Here is a 17282-nt window from a genome sequence, read left to right as displayed (position 1 = left end):
AGTCCCGGCCTCTTCCTTAACCAAGTACTCTGGTAGGGTCTGAAAGGCAGTCACAGGTACAGTCACAGGAACTGCCAAAGGTATTGCACTAGGTACAGTAATAGTAGAACCTATGGGTGGTGGCGGCGGCGGCGAGGGCAGCGGGTCTGTATGTTGAATAATGCTCAGATCAGAGAGTGAAGTGGCTGGAACCTGTTCTGGGTGTGTGCGCAAGTGCTTGCGCAGATAGGCAGCAAACAAAAAGGCTTTGCCACACTGAGGGCAGCAGTGGGGTTTGTTGGTGGAGTGGATCTTCTGGTGTTTGCGCAGTCCGGCTTTGTTAAGAAAGGCTTTGCCGCAGCTGTTGCAGACGTGGGGCCTCGGCTTGGGGTGCTGTTTCTCATGCTCCTGCAAATCTGCCAGCTGTGCAAACTCAGCATGGCAGGTCTCACAGATATGTGAGCCAATATGAATTTTCGTAACAATGGAACTGCTAGACATGGTGTGAAGGTTCTCATGGGCCTGCACTTCCTCCCAAGTTCCAAACGTAACATCACAATGGCTACAGGAGAACTGGGGCAGGGTGGTGTGAGCAGGAAAGATGGGCGCAGACTCAGATACAGTCTCTGGTTGTTGTATCTGCTGTTGAGATCTTTCAGCTAGGTGAGTCCTCTCATGCTTGCGCAGGCTTGAGGAGACCACAAATGACTTGAAACACTCTTCACATTTAAACGGGCGCTCCCCCGAGTGCACGCGGCGGTGCTTGTTGAGGCTGGATCGCTCTGCAAATGACTTGCCACACTCTGTGCAGGAGAAGGGCCTCTTGTCTGTATGCACAAGCATGTGGCGGCGCAGATCCCAGGATGCGACGAACGCCTTGTCACAGCTCTGACATTTGTAGGGCCGCTCCCCAGAATGTACACGTTCGTGCACTGCCAGATCCGCTGGCTGGCGGAACCTCTTGGAACACTTGTCACAGGGATATGGCTTGAAACCAGAGTGGGCTCTTTGGTGACGCCGGAAACTAGAGGGGTCAGAAAACATCTTGCCACACTGTGGACAGAGAAAGGGTTTCTCTCCAGAGTGCGTGCGCAAGTGAGACTGGTAGGAGGAGAGCTGGGTGAAGCCCTTGCCACACTGCTCACACTGGTAGGGCTTGCTCTGTGAATGGATGCGCTGGTGGCAGGCAAGGGAGGAGGAGCGAGAGAAGGCTTTGCCACAGTCTGAGCACAAGTATGGCTTTTCCCCCGTGTGAGAGCGCTCATGGTTTTTCAGGTCCTTAAGTTCGGTGTACGTTTTCCCACATTTGTCACAGGCGTATGGCCGGTGGCCCTGATGGTTGCGCCTGTGCTTTCTGAACACAGAAGGGTCTGCAAAGCTCTTGCCACACTCGGTGCAGAAATAGGGCTTTTCTCCTGTGTGAGAACGCATGTGAACCTTTAGTTTAGAGAGAGTGGGGTAACTTTTGGAGCACTGGGGGCAGGAGTATGGACGCTCTCCACTATGCTGAGTCATATGTATCCTCAGGCATATGGCTTGCATGAATGCCTTACCACAATCTGAGCATATGAATGGCTTCTCCCCTGTGTGGGAACGGCTATGGTTGCGTAGCTCTGTCGGCGTCTTGTATGCCTTGTGACAGTCAGGACACTGGAAGGGTCGCTGGGCTGAGTGTGTGCGCTCGTGCTTTGAGAGCTGGGCCTTGCTAGAGAATGTTTTACTACACTGGCTACATGTGTGCTGTTGCGGCTGTGGACGCTCCTTGCCGTGTTCCAAAAGTGTATGACTTCGTAAAGCTGATGGGCTCTTGAAAGCCTCCTGACACGGAGTGCATTTGAAGGAAAGCTTTGATTTTGGAGGTCTGCCTCTCCCTCGCTTTCTGGTAGGTTGTTCCTTTGCCACCTCTTCCTCTTGTTGGCCTTCCTCACTCTGTGCAGATGTTGGAGTGTATTGTTCTGCAAGTGGTGGGCTGCCATGTTGGGGGGATGCCATATTTTGTAGTGTTACTACAGAGAGAGAGAGAGAGAGAGAGAGAGAGAGAGAGAGAGAGAGAGAGAGAGAGAGAGAGAGAGAGAGAGAAAAAAAAAAAAAAACTTATATTAGTAGGTCATTTGGGAAACTGATAAATAAAGAACACCATTTGTTTTGGGTTGGAGTTCTGGTGGTATTTTCCATAGGCCTAAGCCTTGAACCAAGCCTTGCATTACCAAACACAATACAGATTAGCTTCAGTGACAGTCATACTGGATCCTCAACTATGATCAATTCTATACAAGAGGATATAAGGATAAAGTGGGTGTGCATGTGCACGAAAGGGGGTGTGTGGTGCAACGCACACAAAATGGCTGGCATTAGGACCTTAGGGACAATAAGCTAACCGCTTGATGCCAGAAGGAAGTCGGCAGGGCATTGGTATGGACGCCGACACGTTAGCAGGAGCAGAGAGGTAAGCGATCCGAGAGTGAAGAAAGAACATCGTAAGATCATCAAGTGAAACGAAAACCCCTCGCCGCCACCTGTAAAATATGGTGTTGTGACCAAACCGAATACGAATTCGCGTTTCGATAGCGTTAGCTAACCTCGCTAACGTTAGTTAATTTAACCCACTCAAAATGGCTGGCTTTAGGACCGCAGCTCGGTGGAGTCATCGTCGTTATTATGACCATCATCATCATCATGATGCAGGGTGAATTCAGCTCCCGTCTTTTGCAGCACGATTACGTTCACGCGTCCAATAACAACAACGACAAAAAAAAGCGAAATTCATACCTGGTTTACAGTGGCTGGACGGGATGATAATGCCGCGACAACAGCCCGGCTGATGGCCGCAGATACGTGCTGTAGCTGGAAGTAGACTGCGGTGCCGGAGGGCGGCTTTAGGACCCTGATGACGTTCCTGCTGTGGAATGGTTAGCAACAGTGGTGGAACAAGTACTCACATTTCTCCTTTGTATACAAAAGTATACTTTAGTAAAAGTATCAATACTGCAATATAGAACAAGTAAAAAGTCCGGAATTTTCAAAATTTACTTGAGTAAAAGTACAAAAGTGTTGGCATTAAAATGTACGAATAGAAAGTATTCAATTATGCAGCAGAATGTCCCATTTCACTTTTCAAATGTATTAAAAAAATCTTTTGAAGATTGCAGATATATATAGCCTCAATTAGCTCACAATGCATCGCTTTTAGATCTGCTATTTTCAAATGGCCGAAATATATATATTTAGAAGGGCTGACGTCAATTAATGTATGCTTTGTAATAACTTTGTTAAAGTATAACTACTACTAACTAACGTTTTAAAAAATATTGTAGCTATATTAAAGTAAAGGTACAATATTTGTCTCTGAGAGGTAGTGGAGTTGAAGTAAAAGCACTGAACTTATTGTAAATACAAATACATAAAAGATGTACAGTATACTTACTCAAGTAAATGTACTTACTTTACACCACTGGTTAGCAATAGCATAGCGGGCTAAACGACATAAGGGGGGGCACAGAGAGACTATACAGTCAATTTAGTGCGCTGTGAAACAAGTCAACCAAACGTCATGAAGTTGATCTGTGTTATAATAACATTTATGAAAAAGTCTACAACGCCTGAGCGATGCTTTTGGCGTTTGCGATTTGATTTAAGATGACGTAGTTTATGTTAAAGGCCTATTCCGATATTTGTATACGTGTTTATAGCTGCTGACAGCTGACTACAAGTCATGTGTGTACTTTACATCACTGCCCAAATATGATACCGAAGCCATTTGTTTCCATACATGCAGAGACTTGAAACTAGCTCAAGATGTGCAGTCCAACAGGAACACGTATTTGTGTTATTATCGTTGCATTTTAATGCAGACTCCTAACATTCCAGCTTTCAATGGCTGGAGAGACAGATCATGTCGAAGTTGATGAAGTCATAGTGTGAATACGGGGATACGAAATAGGGTAATCGAAGATTAACAGTAGGCATATAGGTCTACAGCACGTTTTTATTCAGTAGGCTAAACCTACAATAACGCCGGAATGGCCCTTTAACCAAGTTATTTCAAGGAGCATGACAGTGTTTTTCGGATGATGGTTTGCGTGTGTAAGAGACGTCAATGAGAATGAATGAACGCGTTAAATATGTTTCTTTATAACGTAAACTATGGAGATACCTGCGTGATTAGTATCACCGATCACGTCAATATGTATCTAATAGTTCCTCGAATGAACTCCAAAGGAACGTAGAGTGTTCCGTTATTTATTATCGTCACTGTTTTAACCAGCGAGCAGGCGAGAGAGTTGGCTCAGCTGGATACCACACAGAGGGGGAAGCATTTCACCGTGACACATTTCCTGTTTCCTAGCAACAAGAGAGCAATGTGAGGATGGAAGGAAGGGGGGAAAGACAATTGAAAAGAAGGGCTGTCCTTTAACGTTGCATCAAGAAAACAACGTTGCGTGAATAATGAATGAAAACATGTCGTCGGAGGCGGTTGTGGAGTCAGAGACGCGAGAGGTAATTAATTTGACGCGCGCGTTGATAAGGTGACTTCGCATAAAAGGACTTCTCGGCTTTTTGGTGCAATGTTTGTTTAGCTAGGGATGGTGATGCTACTGGGTAGCGGCTAGCGTGCTAACGGTAGCCACACTGTTTCGTAAAACAAAACTCTGTACATCCTGCTCTGCCTGAGTCTCAGCAGAACTTTCCGCAGCGACGAAGAGATGTGTGGATGTGGTTCGTTTTGAAACGCGGGGGAGAGCATACGAAAAAGGCGATGCATTTTCTTTTGTAGCGCCGAGGCGTTGGTCTTCCCCGGTTTATTGACATTGCTAGCTGTGTTAGCCTGGTCGACTCTAGTGCGCGAACACGACAGGAGGATAGTCATTTTGCCTGTTAATGGTGATTTATCTAAATTTTTAAATAGTCGATCTTCGAGCTCTCTTGTAGATGTGTAGTTTGCGGTGAATGACACAAGCAACCAATAAATACTTTGAGCGAAGAAGAAAAAAAAAAGCCACGTTTCAGATGCATTTATGCTTACATCCTGAACCTAGAGATACCCTAATATTTTCACATGGCCAAGTGGGCGTGCGGTGATGATTAGACAAGAAGCTGAACTGAAAGTAATTGAAATAGATTTGTATCAATACAAGGAGGCTGTGAAGGTGCCATAAACATATTGTTAATGTTGTGAAGAATGGATATTTACTGAATGAGTCAATGATACATCATAATAGTGTTTGAAAATTAACTTTTATTTTCTTTTTTCCTCAACAGATTTCATGACTTGTCCGCCTCTACTAAACCCAAGCCACACCTCACTTCATGGTGTGGAACTCATGCCTACCCTCTTCTCTAGTGTCACTTTGTTGGATGTTCCTTGGATCTTACTGCAAAGAATAAGACTATTATTAGATGGACTAGCTTGTCGACGTATGCATTTCCCCTCCAAGTGTATACTGAAGTACGCGGCTCAATTATTTCAAACAACCTGCAATGGCCATGCACGAGTCTGCCAGGACAAAGGGGTTTCCTTGCAAACAGTGTGGCACGATATGTTCCAACATGCCCAGACTCCTAGAACATATGGAGATTCATCAGGACCAAGAGGAGGAACGCAAATATAGATGTGATGAATGTGGACGTGGCTACAGGCATGCTGGTAGCTTGGCTAACCACAAGAAGACACATGACGTAGGCTCCTTCCAATGTCAAATATGTGGTAAAGAAAACTCTAATGCTTTGGCCCTGAAAAGTCATCTCCGGAGCCATACGTCACAGAAAAAGCATGCCTGTTTGGAATGTGGGAAGACATTTCGTCTTGCTACCCAACTAGCCACCCATGAAAAGGTTCACCTATCGAGGCACGCCAAGGAGTCGTTCAGGAGTCCAGGCACGGACTATGCTTCGGGTGAAAATGACGATGGATCTCAAGACGATTACTTTGATGAAGCCAGTGCTGGTATTTCTACACAAAATAGCCCTGGTGAGGTAGCCCATAATACAGAAACGGAGGCCTCTGAAGATGCAGGAAATCGACCTTTCAAGTGTGATTTATGTGATAAGTCATACATTCACCATCGAAGCCTAACCAATCACAAAAAGACTCACCAGGTGGGAATGTTTGAGTGTACAGTCTGTTTTAAACTGTTCAATAACATGGCTGCTCTGTACAGCCACCAGAGAACTCACAAGACAAGAAGTGCGGCAGACACTAGTTCAGTGGATGCTACATACACGGGCCCACCATCAGACCGGTTCTCACCTCAGAGCGAGGAAGCACCAGTAAATTTCTGCCACCTGTGTCAAGTGTTATTTCCTAATGATGAAGAGTTCCAGAAACACATTCAAATGCATAATTCTTCATCTATGTCACTAGGGCATCATGATGGCACCCCAGAGAACAATATGTCTTATAACAACAATAGCATTGCTTCTCCTGAGTCAAGTTTTTACGCCTCTCCTGTAAATAATGTCCCCTCAGTGTCCTCGTCAATGGATAACCATGGGGATTTTGATCAGCCACAGGAGCAGATCATGAATAATGGTCACCTGTACCCAGACTGCTCCAACAGTCATACACCAGCTGCTATGAATAGTCAGGCTGAACCCTCAGTCATGGATACAGATGTGCTCAACCCTGGCCTAACACACATGGCGAGCGCTGACGACATGAATGAGATGGAAGAGAACTCTGCTGCCGATTCAGGCGAGCGCCGTTACAAGTGTGAAATCTGTGGCAAACGCTACCGGCACTCTGGGAGCCTAATCAACCACAAACGGTCCCACCAGGTGGGGATTTACCAGTGCTCCATCTGCAGAAAGAGCTACCCTCACTTGGCTGCTCTTAAGAGTCACCTCCGCCTCCACAAGGCACAGCCATCCTCCTTCAGCCTCAACAGTGAGGGAGACTGGCTCTCCTCAGAGCCCCTGACCTTGGAGGGATGCTTCCCTTCTCAGGGAGAGGATGAAAGTGGCACCATGCTCGGCATTGATCAGGAAAACTCGGTTGACTACAACAGTGGAGAGTTGTACCATGATCAATGTCCTGAATTCTCTCAAGATGGGACTTTACACCTACCTCACGATGAGCACCTGATGCAAAGGCACATGTGTGCTGACTGCGGTGAGACTTTTGCAGACATTGCAGGGATCAAGTCGCATAGTTGCCCCTTGCTGCAGCAACAGCAAAACACAGCCTCCACCGATGGCTATGGCAGTAATATGAACTTCCAGCACAGTAATGGGCAGTGCACAATTGGAACCCCAGGGGACAATGTAGAGTTCCAAGGGCTGAATGGCAGCCATGATCAAAGTTACTTTAGTGAGCAAGATTTCGATGAAAATATAAATGGCGGGCAGTTGAACGGTGGTGAGGAAGGTGATAATGCTGATGATGAGGATGAGGATGATGGCGATTTCTATCAGTGCTCTGTATGCGGGAACAACTACACTAGCATGAGCGCTCTGAGGAGTCATCTCCGTGGACATACTCAGTCTCAAAGAACGCCTGTGAGCTCAGGCCCTTCTTCCATGTCCTCCCATGAAGAGGTGAAAGATGATGAGTCTGGGGACATGATGATATGTAGTACCTGTGGGGAAAGTTTTGCGAAAAGACAGGACTTGATTTCCCATCAGCGTTTACACAACCAGACCCAGGTAGATGATGCTGAACATCTGGACATGACAAACGGTGAAAATATTGGAGGTAGCGAGGCACATAGCATCATCTGTGGAGCTTGTGGCATCTTCTGCACCAGTCATCATCATCTTGAGGACCACAGTTGTTCAGCTAAAAGGAACGACAACTCAACAGTCAGTGAACAGAAAAGGAATACATGCAATGATGAAATGGTTCTCCCGAAAGAAAATGTTGACAGTGGAGAACGGCAGTACAAGTGTGATCAGTGTGGGAGGTCATATAGACATGCCGGCTCCCTTCTCAACCACAAAAAGTCACACAAAACTGGAGTTTTCCGCTGTCTTGTCTGCCAGAAACGCTTCTACAATCTACTAGCCCTTAAAAACCATCAGAGGTCCCATTTTGATGTTAAGAGGTTAGTGCCTGAATGCCAAAATGTACACTAATTTTGTCATATTATAATATTTGACTGATATGTTAACATTCTTATTTAAAAATACTCATGCTGCTGTGGGACAAGATAAGAACGGTCTATCAAGTTTCTGTTGTGTACATGGAGATGTGTTTTGGCATCACACCTCCCATTCATTCTGTAGAATGTGCTTTGTTTTGTAAACTTAGGATTAACGCTATGCTTCTCTTCTCCCCCACAGGCACACTTGCCACGAGTGTGGGAAAGCGTTCAAAATCCAGAAGCAACTGTTGAACCACCTGAGGAGGCACAAGGAGAACCAGGCAAAAATCCAGGAGCTCAATAACCAGATCCAGGCCTTAATGCAGATGAACGGGACAAGGTCAGAGGGAGGAATGCAGTCACGAAATGCAAATGCCAATCAGGCTAATGCATTCATCCGACGGCGCAGACAACGACGACCTCATGTTATATCACATCAAACTGAGTCTGAAAATGCAGTCAAATCAGAAGAGTCTGGTGACCCTCGACCCTTTGCCTGTGATCAATGTGGGCGTACATATCGGCATGCAGGAAGTCTGGTGAACCACAGAAACTCTCATAAGACAGGCGAATATTACTGCTCTGTGTGTAACAACACTTACTCTAACCAACTAGCAATGAAGAACCACTTGCGCACCCACTTTGCATATAAGAGGCACTCTTGCCAAAATTGTGGGAAAGGCTTCAGGGGGAAAAAGCAGCTGTTGGCCCACGCCTGTGGACACCTCAGAAAGGGTGGGCCAGGCGGTGTGAGGGGACAAAAAAACAGAGCCGTTAAATGCAAGAGATGTAAGCAGGCCTTCTTATCTGTTGACCAGTTGGCAGACCACACGTGTGATGGACCTTCAGGCAAGGGTGATTCACGGATGTCCCTAAAGAAGGAGGAACGGCCATTCACATGCAACATATGCAACCGCAGCTACCGCCATGCAGGCAGTCTCCTGAACCACAAGAACACCCACAAGACGGGGCACTTCAGCTGCACGTTCTGCTCCAAGCCCTTCAGCAATCCCATGGCACTACGGAATCACACACGCATCCACACGCAGAAGAAAAAGTATGTTTGCCTCACATGTGGAAAGGCTTTCCGCCTCGCCAGTATCCTTCACAACCACCAGAAGATCCATAACCGCGCAGTGAGCCACTTCAGCTGCCCTGCATGCGGCAAGAGCTTCCAAGGAAAGTCTGGCTTGAAGAGACATCGTTGCCGGAGGAGCCTGGATAACTCGACAAGGGCCAATGTCCAACATTCAGAGGGTGGAGACAAGTGCTTCATGTGAGTTACTGTCCCATAATGAACTGAATATGTAAGTCATGCTCTATGCCTCTACATTTTATAAACTTATTTTCTGATACATTTCTTTCAACAAAGATTCAGTTTTTCCTATAAGTCGGTGGTTCTCAATCTGTGGGTCGGGGGTCGGGGGGGGGGGGGGGGGCAGTAAAGACGTACCTTAAAATGAAAAGACATTACTGCATCAAAGGTAATCAACAAACTTGTACACTATTAACTGGTCATACATTGGCCAAATTGTCAAATATAAAAAAGAGGCAACCGCTTTTTTAAATGGATGATTTTCAAGCTCAACGCCTCGCAACACGAGGCGTTAAGAGCTTGTAGATCTATTTTCACAATATGTACTGTATCTGTGGAACTGAGCCAAAGTCATTTTAATCCCTCAACTCCTACAATTTCAAGTATGTGTCAGGGTGGTGGGGTCCCCAGTTCAAATATGATTATTTTGGGGGGTTGCAGCCTGAAAAGATTGAGAACCGCTGCTATAAGTTACAATTCATGATTGTCGTTAAGTGTTCTAACTGGGAGTTTCTAGTTTGACTGACTGTGTTATTCAGTCTTAGGTAGAATGATCTTAGTGGTAGTCTAATGCTTATGGATTGAATGTGAACATATCCCTGCTGCAGGTGTGACCTGTGTGGGCGCTCCTACCGCCACGCTGGCTCCCTCCTCAACCATAAAAAGACACACTCCGAAAACCTCCACCACTGTACCTTGTGTCTCCAGACATTCCCTGACCCTCTCACCCTACAGATCCACTCCCAGATGAAGCGCCACTGCTGCCCTGAATGCGGGAAGACCTTCTGTCTGATCACACACTTGCAGAGCCACATGGAGGTGCACTCCAAGGACAGGTCTGTGGTCTGCAGCCCCTGCCAGCAGAGCTTCCCCAACACGGCGAGCTACCAGCAGCACCACGACATCCACCACAGCGTTCAAAACCACTATCAACAACAGCAAGGCATCGCGGCGGATCCGGTGGAAAGCGACCTCAGCTGGAGTTCAGGTATGGAACAAAGCATGGGGCTCGATGGGATGCCCAAGTTGGTCCCTTCCTTCTCCCCGATTCAGGGCGGTGTTTCAGAACCGCAGGAAAGCAACGAGGACAAGAGCCACGTCTGTGAGCACTGCGGTCGCACGTATCGCCATGCCGGCTCTCTGCTCAACCACAAGAACAGCCACAAGACAGGCTCCTTCTTCTGCTCAGTGTGCCAGAAGGAGTTCACTAACCTCATGGCTCTGAAGAACCACAGACGCATACACACAGAGCCCAAGCGATACCAGTGCCTGGAGTGTGGCAAGGCCTTCCGAGTGTCCACCCAGCTCATATGTCATCGGCGAATCCACACCAAAGAGAAGCCTTTTGCCTGCCTGCTGTGCGACAAGAGCTTTTCCAGCAAGTCTAACTTGCGGCACCATCAGAAGATGCACCAGAACTCCCAAGCCTATGACTCCTCATTTAGTATGGATGCCAACTCCTTTATGGACCTTGACATGGAGTCTTTCCTCTGAATTAGGATTATAGAGTGCTTAAAAGAAGAAAATGTTTTCTTTTTTGAATCCCTCTATCAATAATTGTAAAATAATTAATCTTTTTTCAGAAAGTGCCCCTGAGTCCTCACAAAAACTCGTTTTGAAGATGCACATTTCATTATTGACTTCCAATCTTACCTCTGCAGTATAAAAGTCTCCATTGTCTGTTGGGCCACCTTATAAGCTCTGAATGTTTTTCATGGAGTGCACAAGATTCCTGAACGCTGAGCTGTGCAGTGGAGCGGTTGATCAAAGTAGAGAATCCACTGCTCATTCTTCTGCAACTAACCAACCAAAGTGAACAGTAAACTGCATCAGCCCAGGTCCATGTGCAAATGTCGATGCCTTTTTGTTTCTTTTAATGAGAGAAGTTACTGTTCTGACAAAGGTGACATTTCCTTTTAGTATCTATTTTGTTCAGTGCCTCTGTAAGTTCCTTACAGAACTATACAGATACATCTCTGAAGTATTTCGTCAGCATTGTCATAATATAGATGGGGTCATTCAATTTCCATTTTGATGCAATTTTGGGCAAACCTGTTCTAGTTCAGTCAAAAATACCTCTGGGAGTATCCAAAGGTCAATGGCAAAGTGATTTACTGAAATCATTTAATCAGTGGTTGTACTGCTGATAATATTAAAGTACACGTTTGAGTGGCATTGTATGCTAAAATGGATGTATTTAATAATTTATTATTGGTCTATTGATTTTATTTTTGTGTATATTTTAATAGGAAAACTTTTTATGAAATGTTTAAAAAAAACATTTAGCATCTTCTAAGATTCTTGTAGCCTTGAAGGAAGTTTCATCAGTCACTGTCTGATTCCAGAATTATTCAGTTAGTTTAACGGCAGGTAGAAATTAAATAGCCAAGGATGATGATATTGGCATCACTCAGGGTACACCTTGCAAAGGAACATACCTGATGTGTAAAATGTTGTAGATAGTATTCTTTTTCATATATATATATATATATTATATAATTATTTTCCTTCGAACTGTGCCATTTCTGCATTGTCCTTTTTCTCATACATTGTTGTTCCTTGTCCATTAACCTTAACCTAACATTGCTGATATATTTTCCACAGCTCCACATGATATTGCATGCGCTTGAATTGTAACCCCCTGTCAAACCTATTAAGAAGCATAAAGTGCCAGTGCCTAAACTTTAAGTTGACTGTAGCAATTACTTGTGAACAAATCTTGTCTCAATGTATTTAATATACTGTAGAACACAAAACATTTGTTTTTTTCTTATGAGATATAGTATTCTTTACAAACACTCTTCTGAACTCCATTGTAAATCTTATGATTTATTATTCTGTCACATTTAAGAATAATGCAGTCAGTGGAAATCGTATCAGAACTCGTGAAGTGAAATTGCTTTGGTCAATCTGAACCTTTTTTATCCTCTGCTCAAAAGCTGTAGATCTATGAGTATCTTGCATCTAGGATGTTAAAACAATGTTAAATTAAGATTCAGGTGAGCATTAAGTATTGGGGAAATGTTTAAAAAGGAACATGTTTCACTCTCAATATTATTACCACTTGCTGTATTTGCTAAATGTGCACATTAGAGACAAATTAGCTATGTTTTACTCAAAGAACATGCCAATTAATTTGCAGTGCCTGCTAATAATGTTCCATATTTTTGTTTTACATTTTAGAATTTTATTTTTCCAATCAAATATCGGTGTAAAACTATGGAGCTGGGAACACGACCTTCTGGGTCATTTAAACAAACTATTGAAATTTGCTTTTGCTTTTGTTTATGCCTTGTGCTTTACATTTCATATATTATGAATATATAAATATGTGTGGCACTGTTCCGATGTATGAAATACCTCATCAAAATCCCTGCCTACCTAGCAAGCAAATATTTAAATGCCTCTTGCAGATTAATTCTGGAGAATACACTGTAATCATGCAAAAGAAAAAAATAATAGTTCTAGTAATCAAATGTATGACATGGTGACAAGACTGATCTATAAAGCACCAAATTCATATGTTCGACTTAAGTAATTTTTGCCATGAGATGATTCCTTCTCTTACATTTGCCATTTTTTTACAGATATATTTGCACAGATTGTAGAGAAGCTTGTAGCCTATGGGCCGATTCACACTCCCCTTTTAGAGCCAAATGTATTTTGTTTCGGCTCAGTCCAAACTATAATATGACATCATTCAGTGGGACGGGAACCGTCATTAATTCGGCTGTTCGGTGCCACTGGAATTTTGTGACAACCCGAACCGAAATAAATTCGGCTCTAAAAGTGGAGTAATGATTGGCCTTAACAGGGCTCATAAACATGAAGCCTTGATTGCAGTACACAACTTGTAGAGAGAGTGGTGTTTGCTTTGGGATGTTGATGTACAGTATCCCTTCCGATGCCCATCTCCAAATTGGCAGGGAATGAGTTGGCTAGCCTGCTTGACAGTTGGCTTCACCTAGTTTGTGGGTTCTAATAAAGCAATATGCTGTATTGGAAAACATTGTTTCAGCTGATGGTTTAGTTCACCTCAAACTTATCTTTCCATTGTGTGAGTACAATGAAATCATTCAGTAGACTCTGGAAGTTACAGACTGTATAAAAAAAAAAGGTCTGATTTTTAAGTTGTTACTTTTAGGTCTTACGTACATTAATGATGTAGATTTTCTTACTGTAATTATGACTGCAGTCACTGTAGCCCAATTGGTGTAAAATGACATGGGATTTCAGTCAGGACTGACCATGATTTCCAAAAATGACTCATGGTTCTGTCTCCTATGGCACTTAGATGTACTCTCCTGTTGTCATTGGTCCCAATCACAGCCCTGTATGTGTACTGTGTTTATCTCAGAGCATGTAAATAGAAGGAAATATCAATTGGGTTCTCTTGTACATTTAATGGCAAGATTTTCTTCTGCAGAAGGAAGACTGTTAGATTAGCTATTGTGTAATAAAAGGCATATACCACACATTTTGATTTATTGTATTTTTAGTGTTCAGAAATACAGGTCTGCTCGATATTTAATTCATATTTATATAACTATTTTGTCACTTTGAAACGTAGATTTTTACTTCTTTGTTAGGACTATGAACTTAGTTTAGAATATAATCAAATTATGGAAAATTAGTTGTTGAAATTAAATGACTTGGAAAATACCATTGGTGTTTTTGTGTCTATATTCTTTGCGGGAGAGTAAATGTGACCAGGCAATGGTTACACATGTTCTTTGTAACAATTTAAAGTAAGAAATATATTAAAAATAGCACAGATGAAAGGTAGGCTGTAGCTCAGTGTTAGATGTTTATTTGATGTGTCTGACGTTTTGTTTTTGTTAAAGAAAGGAAGATCCAGATCCAGTCACTTAGGGTAGGTTTGATAACTTCAGAGTGCCTGAACCCAGAATTTTATAATGCCCCTTGGAACATAATTACGCCTTTCTCCTTCCATGAGCACAAGTGTTTGAGGGATACTAGTAGCACTCCTTTAACTTTCTCATTACCACACTTTACTCAATGGAAGTGCAGTCTTTAGAGCCAGCTTCAGGAGGAATGAAGAAAACTCATCTTACAATTGAATCAAATATTAGTTTATAGCCTTGGGTCATGGATGGATTATGCACTAACACAAAAAGCACTAAGAGACATCCACTCAGAGTGCCTGAGTGATGGTCTAACGGTCCAATGAACTGACTCTCAATACAGAGATTCTATGTTCAAACCCCAGTTCCCTGTGGTTCAATGCTGGAATACTTTGACCTTTTCAAGGCTAGTATACAAAAGAACAACTCAAAAGCACAAGGAAACACCTGTTGAGAGCCCAAAGGTGCCTTGGCGCAGTGGCTGAGTGCTTGATTGGTTGTCCCTGCTTCAGGCGTGTTTCAGACAGGTTCAAGTCCCATGCCATCAAGGTACACGGAGGACCATCGGGAGAGGTGTCTCTCCCCCTGTTTCCTGAGAAGTAAAGGTAAGGTGTTATGTGTGAAAGAACTCTGTCCAACTAAAGTTTTACAGAGACATTTAAATGCTCACCATGCCTTGGGAGCACTGAAAGAATTTGAGATTTAATTTTAGCCTTGAAAATGTCAAAATGTTCTAGCATTGAACCTTAGGGGAACTGGGATTTGAACCTGGAACCTCTGTACTTTGAGTCTGATCATTAGACCACCAGTCCATCATTAATTCACTCCTACTAGATGTTTCTTAGTGTTTATCACTTAAAAAAAAAAAAAATTGCTTTAAAAGTTCAAAGTATTCCAGCATTGAACCATAGGGGTACTGGTATTTGAACTAGGAACCTCCACACTTTGAGTTTGATCATTAGACCACCAGACCATCAGTCAGTCACTCACTCCTGGAGAATGTCTAGAGAATAACTAGTGGTTATGACTTCTTCTTTTGTATTTAACCTTGAAAAGTTCAAAGTATTACAACTTTGAACCATAGGGGGACTGGTATTTGAACATGAAATCTCTATGTTGAAAGTCTGTTCATTAGACCACTAGACCATCACTCAGGCACTCTGATGGATGTCTCGTAGTGCTTTTGACTTCTTTTGTACTTTAACCTTGAAAATGTCAAGGTTCTCAGTAGGAGGACTGGGATTTGAACACTGAATGTCTGTGTAGACCATGAACGGTCAGTTCCATGCTTGAGTGATTCTCCTTTATTAACTGAAGGCTAACGTACACAAAAACACTTCAATAGTGCTAAGTGTCTGCTGGCACTGACAGTGTGATGGTCTAAACTCTAGAGATTTGAAGATCAGACTCTGAGTAGCCTACAGACATTCAGTGTTCAAATCCCTATCCTCTTATAGAGACTGAATGTGTAGTAGTCTACTTATCACAGCACATAGATCATATATATATATATAGGCCTATATATATATATATATAGACCTATATATATAGCCTATAATAATTAAGACTAACATACAAATGAATAGGACTAAAATTAATCTGAATAATGTGTCTGAGTGGTGGTGTAATGGTCTAACTTAAGCATCTGATTTTATGTGCAACCAGTCCTTGTTCAAATCCCACGCCTCCTATCCCAGTGGTGCTTTGGGGTTTTCTTTTCAGGGCGGACGGTCATTCAATCATGACACAGCAACTATGAGAAAACATACGTTTACATTACACAGTGTGTGTGTGTGTGTGTGTGTGTGTGTGTGTGTGTGTGTGTGTGTGTGTGTGTGTGTGTGTGTGTGTGTGTGTGTGTGTGTGTGTGTGTGTGTGTGTGTGTGTGTGTGTGTGTGTGTTGCCACCTGCAGGAACCGGGATGGTGTTTGGAGGTCTGTGCAGCAGCCGGAACTCGGACGGTGTTTCGCCGTTTCTGTGGTGCAAGAAGACGAAACACCGTCCCGGTTCCTGACGCATTTGAGACGTCGAAACAACATCCCGGTTCTGCCGCCCCGAGCGGCGCGGCGGCGGCGCCGATGATTGCCGATGAATGACGAACATGCGACGTCAAGAACAGCAGCTGCGTTCAGATTCTAAGTTCCAGCTGATTCAGTTTCACACTTTATAAACATCGGGTTTTCGACCCCCCCAACGGGGGTTTGGGGATCAACTCCTCCTAGAACATGTTAACACACTTACTTAGAGTACAATTACCTCCAATAAATCTACTTTGTTGCTTTAATTACAGAATTAGAACAAATCAAAAGCACCAGGAGAAACCTGTTGAGGGCCTAAAGGTGCCTTGGCTCAATGGTACAAGTAGGCTATATGAATATTCTATAATAGACTAATAATTGTGGTGATGATGATGATGATTTTATAGGTAGGCTTGAAAGTCAAAATTCCTCCTATTTTCTATGTAAATAAACGTTTATTCAAACATTTTGTCTACAGATTGCTTGTCTAGATGTTTGAATGTTTTGGAACCACAATAGAAACAGGACTCTACCTTTTGTCTTATTATCCAGCTAAAATATTGAAAACCTCAGTGACTCACTGGTCCAAATATAGGGGGTACAGCATTGTGTAAACCAGTGGTGCTTTGGGGTTTTCAGGGCGGATGGTCATTCAATCATGACACCCAGCAATTAGCAGATAGCTCAATATGTTGAGCTGCTGTGCATTAGACCCAGGGGTTGGTAGTTCAAATACCACTGTATGCTTTGATGGGGAAACTTTCCTTTGCCGAATAAATACCAGAAGAATAACTTAAAAGAAGAACAGAATCCTGGTAAATTGGGACCATGGATAAATGACATGATATTCATAAAATATTGTGAAGGAGTGTGCTGGTTCATTTTGGGACTCACTTTTTTCCAGGTGTTTCGCCTACGGCGTCCATCTGTTAGCATGGTAACGGCTGTTTTTTTTTAGTGCGGCCAGGTGCAGCCGCACTATACGAATGTACGGCCTATGTATTCTGTCCTCTGCCCACCGTCGCCG

At 43.5% G+C, this 17282-nt stretch overlaps 1 protein-coding gene across 1 annotated transcript; it reads left to right on the top strand.

Annotated features, from left to right (window-relative positions):
• The first annotated feature begins 5429 nt into the window (after positions 1 to 5429).
• On the top strand, positions 5430 to 11361 carry znf646 (zinc finger protein 646). The gene is made up of 3 exons (XM_080747770.1): positions 5430 to 8018; positions 8257 to 9333; positions 9981 to 11361. Exons 1-3 carry the CDS (start codon positions 5458 to 5460, stop codon positions 10864 to 10866), a joined length of 4524 nt encoding a protein of 1507 aa, XP_080603896.1. The 5' UTR covers positions 5430 to 5457; the 3' UTR covers positions 10867 to 11361.
• The last annotated feature ends 5921 nt before the right edge of the window (positions 11362 to 17282 follow it).

This window comes from Nannobrachium achirus (assembly GCF_963921795.1).
Source record: "Nannobrachium achirus genome assembly, chromosome: 18".
Lineage (NCBI taxonomy): Eukaryota > Metazoa > Chordata > Actinopteri > Myctophiformes > Myctophidae > Nannobrachium > Nannobrachium achirus.
This window is presented reverse-complemented; position numbering and strand designations above follow the sequence as displayed.

What these genes read in the sequence shown, in the direction of transcription:
- znf646 (XM_080747770.1), top strand. Translation starts at nt 5,458, where the DNA reads ATGGCCATGCACGAGTCTGCCAGGACAAAGGGGTTTCCTTGCAAACAG. An exon ending in TCCCATTTTGATGTTAAGAG is followed by an intron (nt 8,019 to 8,256) that starts GTTAGTGCCTGA and finishes TCTCCCCCACAG; the next exon opens with GCACACTTGCCACGAGTGTG. An exon ending in GGTGGAGACAAGTGCTTCAT is followed by an intron (nt 9,334 to 9,980) that starts GTGAGTTACTGT and finishes TCCCTGCTGCAG; the next exon opens with GTGTGACCTGTGTGGGCGCT.